The 9,582-nt window shown below is 29.9% G+C and overlaps 1 protein-coding gene and 1 pseudogene across 2 annotated transcripts; one reads left to right on the forward strand and one right to left on the reverse strand.

Annotated features, from left to right (window-relative positions):
* The first annotated feature begins 4,055 nt into the window (after positions 1-4,055).
* On the forward strand, positions 4,056-6,178 carry LOC124847925 (transcription factor DUO1). The gene is made up of 3 exons (XM_047325518.2): positions 4,056-4,298; positions 4,909-5,146; positions 5,666-6,178. The coding sequence occupies exons 1-3, from the start codon at positions 4,087-4,089 to the stop codon at positions 6,176-6,178; spliced, it is 963 nt and encodes a 320-aa protein (XP_047181474.1). The 5' UTR covers positions 4,056-4,086.
* A 1,104-nt stretch (positions 6,179-7,282) lies between these two features.
* On the reverse strand, positions 7,283-9,549 carry LOC148192929 (uncharacterized; annotated as a pseudogene). Its single transcript, XR_015781963.1, has 4 exons — positions 9,194-9,549; positions 8,241-8,399; positions 8,002-8,113; positions 7,283-7,785 (listed from the first exon to the last, which is right to left on the reverse strand). The product of XR_015781963.1 is annotated as an uncharacterized LOC148192929 (transcript).
* Positions 9,550-9,582: the final 33 nt, after the last annotated feature.

The raw sequence follows: 9,582 nt of genomic DNA on the forward strand, positions 1-9,582 counted from the left end.
TGATGATCAAGTCTTTATTTTCACAATTGTTTACAATTTCAAGGTTTCGAACAATTTTTATATATGACAATTTCATACTATGAAGAACTTGTTAGAATATTTTATTCTAAGTTGAAAGTCATGAAACTTGGTAACCTCTTGAGGTTAATAGGAGAAAGATTAAAAATCAAACATGCAGAGACTGAGACTGATTGATTCTGGCTAATCTCAAGCACTAAGGTAAAAAAGACTAATGACTGAGAAATTCCAATATGACCATGATATGACATTGAGTTCCATGATCAAACTAGAGATGCATGATCAAAATGTTAAGAATATGGATAGTTTGAATATTAATGAAGTATTTGCACTACATATTCATGCATATCGGGTAATAATTTTACACAATTATTGCATAAAGACATTTTTATGTTATGGGTCATGAAAAATAATATTTTGATTATTTGATTCATCACATTATGAAACACATGATCAAATGTACGAACTACAACATGTCTCTTTCATTCGACATTCTTATCACATGCATCATGACTCACTGTGGGATGACTTATGTATTAGTGTATATGTCAAACTAGATTGATAACATTATTTGGGTCTAAAAGCCTTGAAGAAATTGAATGTGGATCTAACAACATCATGCTATCAATCAAAAGAATGAATAACATCCTAATAATCTAGACCCACCACTCACGACTATATTAAAGAAATTATACCATGATGTTGAAATGTTTTTACATATTATGTTATTGTACCATGTTTAATATTAATTGCATCCTACATCTTTACACTAATTTGGTATAATTTTTAAGTTTTTCGAAATTTACAATTGTGCTTAAACATTTTACAATTATTAAAAATATACAATTAAAATTTACAACTGTGCTTAAACATTTTACAATTATTTCTATTCACATCTTATTAAAAATAGCTTTTCAAAAAAATTACTTTTTTCAATAATGTGACATAAATTTTAGTTTTTTTTTCATGAGTTACAAATTGTAATGAGAATAATATTCTAATATTTATAAATAAAATAACTAATCATATTTAATTTTGAATTAATTTAAATAAAAAAATATAATATTATAATTTCATCAATTTAAATAATTTTTTATTTATCATATCTATCAAATTATTTATAAACTTTCTCTTCGTTTCCTTTCATATTTTTACTTTTTCTTTTCTTAATCTAGATAATATCTTTTCATTCTCATTTTTATCTTTTTCTTCCATTCTCTCAAATTCCACCACCGAATCCACACACACCATAAGTATATTCATATGTAAGTGTAAATGAACGTCTGTGAGAATAAACACACAAAAAAAAACCATGAAATATTCTAATATTGTGTGCATATGATTCAATATTATTACAATGTATAGAAAGACAGACATACTTTTAAGTTTACAAAAGAAGTGAATAGAAAAATTCAAAATAAAGAATGATTTGTTTTAATAAAAGTTAAAAAAAAATATTTTTACAATCAAACTAAAGAGAAAATTATGAAACAACAAGAATAATAATAGTAATAATCACTTGCATCTATATTTTTTTTATCATGCTAACTTGTCTTAATAAATTAAAACTTAATTATTATGTTAATTTTAATTTAACGAATATAATATTGTTGCGTTTATGTTCACAATTTAGATTTCCAAAACTTGAATTTTAACACTATTATGTTATGAAAGTATTTGATAGAGTATAGTATTCAAATAAATTTTGAATCCATATGAGTACTGTTTGGATGAAAAAGTCGTGTTATTTCCTAGAGCATTAGAGTATATTATATAAATATTGATATAATTATTCTCTAGACAGATATACAAAATTTATTTGGTTTAAATTTTGAGTTTTTGCAATGAAATTAAAAAAAAAAGTGCTAAGAAGAAACGAAAACATGATAAAAAAAATTACATTTTGAATGCTCAATCTTTTTATATAATTTTTTTTTTCATTTTCACTCCTTAAAAATCCTTATTTCTTATATTTCTAAGCATCCAAATAATATATATTTCTTATTCTATTTATTCCTTTTCCGTCATTCATTTTAATTGGAGAATGATATATTACTTAATATTTTAAAATATATATTGTATTTACATTTGATAAGAAGAAAACAACAAAGATTGAGATTAAAAAAAAAAATCACTCAGTTTTGTCATTAAATTCATTTTAGTTAAAATTAACAGAAACAATAATAAATGATAACTTTGAGTAAGAAAAAAACATTTTAATTAAAATGTTTAGTTGAAATCCTTTATATAATATCTTTTTTTTTGGATTTAATAAATCTTAATAATTTTTTTTCTCTTGAACTTGAGCCAATATATTTTTGTGATTCTTCAAAATATTAAATGAATACATTATTATTGAATTATTTCTTCAATAAAAAATGTTGAGCTATAAGCACAAGTTAATTTTTTTAATATACTTTTATAATTTTAAGAAAATTAACTACATAAGTAAAATATAATTTCATACAATTTAGATAAAATTGTATTTTTAAAGATTTTCATTGTACAAAATGAAACTAAAAGTTATCCAATTAATGTGTTATTTCATATAATTTATATTATGTTTTATCTAATGTATATTTAACATAACTTATTAAAAAAATGTTATTTAACACAATTTATAGTATGTTTCTAATGTATTATTTCATGTAATCTATCCCATCACGACTTGGTCAATTTTCTCATAACCTATAATATTTTATTTTAACCACTCACGACGGGCTGCTAAAAACACGTTAATAAAATCTTTCAAGACGAACAATTAAAATTGATTTTTTGAGGATAATTTTTTCTTTTTTTATATTTTTTTACCATAGTCAACTTGAATAAACCCATTTTAGATATTTTAATACAATGAAGGTTTCAAACATTGTAATTATCTATTTTCAAACCACTCAAAATTTCCATTTATTTTTTTAATTTCAAAGTTGATAATACAAGTAAAAAGTTAACTGCCAATGAGTTATAATGGTTGTAACATCCCGAAAAATATGTTATATTAGTTCCTTTTATAACTGTTTTTTTGAGATTCATCCTTAAATTACGATGACTATTTTTATTTATTAAAATAAATAATAAATAATAATACGTTAATTGTTTTGCAAGTAATTATAGAATTAAACTCCTATTTTATTCAACATTATATATGTATATCTGTTTAAAAATTTAATTATTTTAATAAGAAAATATAAACATTTCTTTTTATATCTATTTATTATAATTATAATTTTTATATTCTAATAACTCTCATTGTAATAATAGTTATACAAAAAAAATGTTAATATTTCTTATTTTATTGTTATAAAAATGTGTAGACTTACAACATGATGACATTGTATATTTATATATATATATATTTCTAATTATTATGTAATAGTACAAAAAAAAGTTATTACTCTACACGCAAACCCTTCTTAATATAAACTCATTATTTTAATAGTTGCTTACAAAAAAAAATTATATTTAAGACATTTATTTGATTATATGCAACTTTGTCCATAAAACATGGATTCTAATACTTTTTATTTGTTAATTCTGTATGGAAAATTCAACATAGTTGTAATAATACTTCAAAAATAAAGTTGTTCCTACATGAGTAAAATCTCAACTAAAAACCTTACATTATTACTCAAGTATAATAAAACTATCCTTGAAAAGATATAATGAATTTGGGTGATAATTGTATTCTTACAAAAATATCATCAGCATACATAAAGAAATTCCCATGTTATCGTAAAAATTCTCCTTTATTAGTTAATAATAAAAAGATAAATCAATTATTAATAAATAAATATATAAAAGAGTGAGAAAGACTTTATTAGTTAATAATAAATAAATAAAGCAATTACTAATAAATAAATAATGTAAAAAAGAGAGAGAGAAAATGGTAAAGAGAGAGAACGTGGACAAGTTAGTGGGAAGGAGTCAGTAACTGCCATGCATAACCGTAATATCTTACAGAACATACAACAGAGCATAAAACATGGAACACAGGACATAAAACGTAGTAGTATGAAAAGTAGTAGTTCGTAGAAAACCAGAGAAAAGATTCTTTAGAGTTTTTGTGTGATGCATGCGAGAAAAATGCACGGGAAAAAGGAGCAAGAAGAGTATATAAGGAAAGGGCCATGGAAAGCAGAAGAAGATGAGGTGCTACTGAACCATGTGAAGAAGTATGGTCCCAGAGATTGGAGCTCCATTCGATCCAAGGGTCTTCTTCAAAGAACTGGCAAGTCTTGTCGTCTTCGTTGGGTCAATAAGCTTCGACCAAACCTCAAGAAGTGAGTCAACAATGTTTCTTCATTTTCTCCTCGTTGTTCTTTGCATGTACCATGTATCATTGTTGCATCAGTAGAATTAAGGTTTTTCAACTTACTGGTTGTAATGGCAGTATCAGTCAAATTTTGTTAACATATTAAGGAAACAGCAATTTAAAACCATGGCCGTTGCTTCTGCTGTACTGTTTGTTTGATGAAAAGTTACAAGGATGGGGTTGCTTTCATTGGTCCTAGCTTTGGGTTATACAGTGTTTTTAAGCTTACATGTCACTCTTTTTTGATGGGGTTTGCATGATTTTGTATTGCATTTTTGGCGTTTTATCTCTTGATCGTAAGGTGAGTTCAAGTTTTTGATACAAGTTGGTTCGTGTTTTGTGTCCAGATATAAATGGAAGGTTTATGGCTGTTACTTGCACTTGTGCATGATGATTTTACCATTGATCTCAAAAGTTGCTTTTTTTCAATGGTGTTTATTGTTTTTCAAAAACCATTCTTTGCTCAAGTTCTTTTATATTTTATCTCAACTTCAGTCCTTAAAACTTATTATTTTAACAATAATTTGATGCTTCTTGTCTGATTATTGTTTTCTGTGTCTCTGTTGGCCTTCTTAAAGTGGTTGCAAGTTTTCACTCGAGGAAGAGAGGATTGTGATAGAGTTGCAGGAACAATTTGGGAACAGGTGGGCTAAGATTGCATCCTTTTTGTCAGGGAGAACAGACAATGATGTGAAAAATTTCTGGAGCAGTAGGCAAAAGAGGTTGGCCAGGATTCTACAGACATCGGGAACAACTTCCAAATCACAGAAAAATAAAACAAAAGTTCCTACCCTTCTTGATGTTCCAACTTTGGAGGTAATTAGATGGAGAGGTTCCTCTATTTCCATGCTTTTATATTTCTATCATAATGTTTTTTTCTTCTTCTATAGAATTAGTGTTGATCAATCGAAAAGGAAAATGGAACTGAAATTTGAGACGCTAAATCAGTTTCAAGATTTGTTTGTTTTACTGAAGATGGTTAGATTTTACTTAATAATGAATATGCTAAAATACAGATTTCCACAAACAAGACAACTGAAATTGTGATAGACCAAATCAAATTTCAAGAACTGGTTTGTCCTGTTGACGGTTTGCTAATTGTTGCTATTTACTGATCTTACTCAAAGGTTTTAAATTGATAATCTGTTTCTAAACCTTGATGTTACTCTATATGCGTGTTCCTTCCAATGCATATGCCCCAAATTCTTAGAACTTTCTTGCCCAGATAATGCAGTAGTAGACCTGGAAAAATGAGAAAAATGTTTTGAGGCTGTGTTGTTTTCACTGCTGCAATTTGTTTACATTGGAATAACATATATTTGTTGACTTGTATAGGCTCCAAAATTCAGTTCTTCATCAGAGGGAGAATCATCATCAAAGCCTCAGTCATACTCACTACCTTTGATTGAGAATTCTGAGGTTATCAAAATGGTATCTTTACCAGATCTCATAAAGTCTGAGTTACCTAGTTCTGACCCAATCCATGTTGAACAAGGTTTTACCCCTTTTGAGAGCTATAACAGTAGTGAGCAGATTCAACAGATTTCCTTTCCTCAGATTCCAGAACTCCAACATGATCTCACATTCCCAATGGGAAGCCAAGATGTCTTAGCCAGAATCGATGAGCCATATTTCGTTGAAGACTATTGTGCTCTTGATGATGCATCTGAGTTTGGAATAGGTCTGCAGCACCCCATTGGATTCCCTTTCTTCGAGCCACCAGGAAGTTGCAGAATTGAGACAAGGGATACCATTGATAAGTTCAAAAGCAGTGACAGCTTCTTCGATGACTTCCCTATGGACATGTTTGATCACATGGACCCACCTGCAAGCCCTTCTTTCTTATGACTTTTGTGGACATTGCCGTTTATTCCATGTGTTGTTGTGTTTCTGTCTTGTAACTGCAGGCTAATAATTATTAACTTGGCCATGCATTGGTATTTTAAGTTGTTGATACTGATGTCATTCGTAGGATAACCAAAAACAGACATTGCATTTGTCCATATTACTGATCTTTCTGACGGCCAAATTGTTCTAGTCTTGGACCTGAGTTGTTTCAAGTGATAGCTACTAATAATATGATCTTTGTAAAATGTGTGGCATCGATAGTTTTTGCTATTATGTCTTAATTAATTGATCATTGATTGTTGAAGGTATCAATTGCAATGATATTCACTTGCTATTCAAACAAAACTACATAAATATTATTAGAAATGCATGCAGATAAGAGTAACTAGATATTAAAACAGTCCAAAGCATTATTTTCAACATCTTTGGTTTATTCAACTAGTATTTATATTGCAGCCAAAGAATACATGATTTTTATCTTATATAGTCTTATATTTAGATAAAGGAAAACTTTTCATGTCTTAAAATGGTGATATAAATCTAAAGAGAGAGAAAATAAAGGAAAAAAATAACAGATTTCTAAAACATACGATATGATGATGAGAGAAAGAATGAAAAAATAATGTATAACATTTTTTTGTAAATATTTTTGTGTTGACACGTTAAGATCTTGTTAGTTGCTGTTCTGTTAATAAAGTCCTAATTTTTAGAGGTTAGTTTAGCTTCAGTTCTTTATCAGATCGACCACGTCTTTAGGAGATGTAAACGTGGATTTTACATTCTGACCTTTTTTCATGATGTTTTGTTCCGTTTCCGAGCTTTAAGCTTCCAACATTAGCTTCTTCAGCTCAATTGGAAGAAAAATAAAATAAAAATATAAACATACAAAATTCATGAAATATGTTACCCGAACACTGGTGTAGTGTAAGTGATCATGACAGTGCAGTTTTATTCCTTTCAAATAATAAATACACAAACCTAATATAATTTACAAGCATTTTCTTCCGTTCTTTCCTAAAGACAAACTTTATATTTACAACACAGCAATAAAAGAAATAGGGCTGATAAAAATAGTATTCAATTAGCATAATCCAAAGGCAACAGTAATAACAAACCAACAAAGGGTTTTCTCATAAGTAGAATTGTCTGCTTAGATCATCCATGTTCTATCATAAACATGTAAATTCATATAATGTATCCATTAACTTATTCTGATTATAATGGGGAAAAGTAAAACCATACTTTTCTTTTCATCCTATGTTTACCATTCAATCGAGTGAAGAATAATAATGGTGTTTGTGTTCCTACTCAATCAAACATTCTCAATACAGAATCATTTAGTCTTTGGAGGAATCAAACATGAAGTAGCCACAGTAGTAAGTGAGAATCAGGCCTCGGAGGTGTAGATGGCCATTATTGTGCAGTTTTGTTTTCGATGCATTTTATACCAGTTTGACCATTGTGAACAATAGCTTCAAATTCTCCTGCAGTGAATGATTGATCTTTCTTGAAAATTGGGCGTCTGAGTTGGGCGTATCCACAGTAATCAACATCATACACTTCAACCTCCTTTTGGAATGAAGAATAAGCCACCCCAACTCCTTCCCCTACAAAAGATGGAACCAAATTAGAATTCAGCTCGAAAAAATTTCTTCAATACATCAAAATATACCACCTTTTTCATCCAGTGACCACTAACAGATTCAGTAAATTTCATTCTTACACATTAATGTAATATGGGGAACAGCAAGATAAAAGATTGCATTTACAAAGAAAAAGGTGTGTATACAGATGAAAGTTGAACAATAAATTGAATATTATACCATGTGTGACAAGCAGCAAGTTCTCCGTAGGATATTTGTCAGCAAGATCTTTAACTATTTGCTTATATCTAGGCCTTGTGTGCAAGTTTGGATCTTCTTCCCACTGGGGCAACTGAAGTTCCTCAAGCAAAAAAGATTTCATCAGCTCAAGTGACATTTTCATTCATACATACATACATACATAACTGTCAAATGTGCTAAAACATCTCAGTTGAAAGTGAAGATGAAAAGCTCCATACCTTTTCATAGACCCTTTTCACATTCTTATCTACTGTCCCTGCCGGAAGCAGAGCCTCGAGCTTCGGAATATCGAAACCCCAGTTTCCGTCTTTAGGCACCACGTCAAGTCTAATAGCTGCCCTGCTCATCATTTCACACAAGCCATATTCAACAGCGACCTGCAGTTGTGGAAAAGAGGGATAGAATTTCTTAAACTCAGAAGCTGCTGATATGTGAATCTGCTAAGGATTTGTAAGGCATGTTACAATTCTATTAAGGAGAAAAATATGAAACATCATGTTACTCTTTCACCTATAAAACCATAGAATTCTACTTCTGCAGATGAAACTGAACCTCTGCTACAACGTGTGTATGCACATTGAGTTTTCATCAGTGAGCCAAAGGTTTAAATGCCAACATTTATCCCTCAAAGTCAAACATCCCAAACATAGAAATCAAGCATAGTCATTGTTTGCAGAATCATTACTGGAAAATTTATTCAAACACAATTTTGTTTTACTGTAAGAAAAGTTAATGCTTGTTCTTGGTAAACTACAACAGTACTACACACAACATAAAACATGCTTAATCACTTTTCCTCTTTATTCTTCTTAAAGTGGAAGTTGGATAAGTTTAATTAGACTCTAAAAGTTTAACTTCTATGCATCATATCATAGATAATCATAAATATGATTTTAAAGCAATTATTATACAAATCCTATAACTTTCCGAGGTAGTTTATGATAGGACAATATTAAATCTCAGTGATTTTAAAGCAATTATTATAAAAATCCTATTACTCCTTTAAACTTAAAAGGTATCTTTTTTTTTTCAAATTTAAATGATTAAAATATATTTTCTAATAAATCAGGGTTGACCTCAGCTTTCAGAAACCAATTAATCCTTAAACTTATAATTCCAGTTAAACATTGATGTTCACATTCTGCAAAAAGAAAAGAAAGACGATTTTGACCTTGATTTTAGAGGGATCGATGGGGACGCCATCGCCGGTGAGGTTATTGGGGTCTTGGTTGTCGGATACGGCGGAGAGGGCGGCGACGACTTCGGCGGCGGTTTGGACACATCGGAGAAAGGGAGAGACGAAAACGCGATTGAGAGTGAAAGGTAGTTTTTTGCGTAACTCGCGACCCGTGGCGAAGGCTCGAACCCGACCCTGTTGGATCAGGGGCGGGTCCCAGGGTCGGGTGGCGAAGGTGACCCACATGGGTTCGAAGTTGTCGACGCGATCGCCGTGACGCATTACGACGACGTTTTGGTAGAACTCTGGTGTGCTGCATCGCCACTTGAAGCCATTGTTGGGTTCAGAGAAAGAGAAAGAAAGTTATGTTATACAATAATGGT

Source organism: Vigna umbellata, chromosome 9 (genome assembly GCF_029865625.1).
Source record: "Vigna umbellata cultivar VRB3 chromosome 9, Vumbellata_1.0, whole genome shotgun sequence".
NCBI lineage: Eukaryota > Viridiplantae > Streptophyta > Magnoliopsida > Fabales > Fabaceae > Vigna > Vigna umbellata.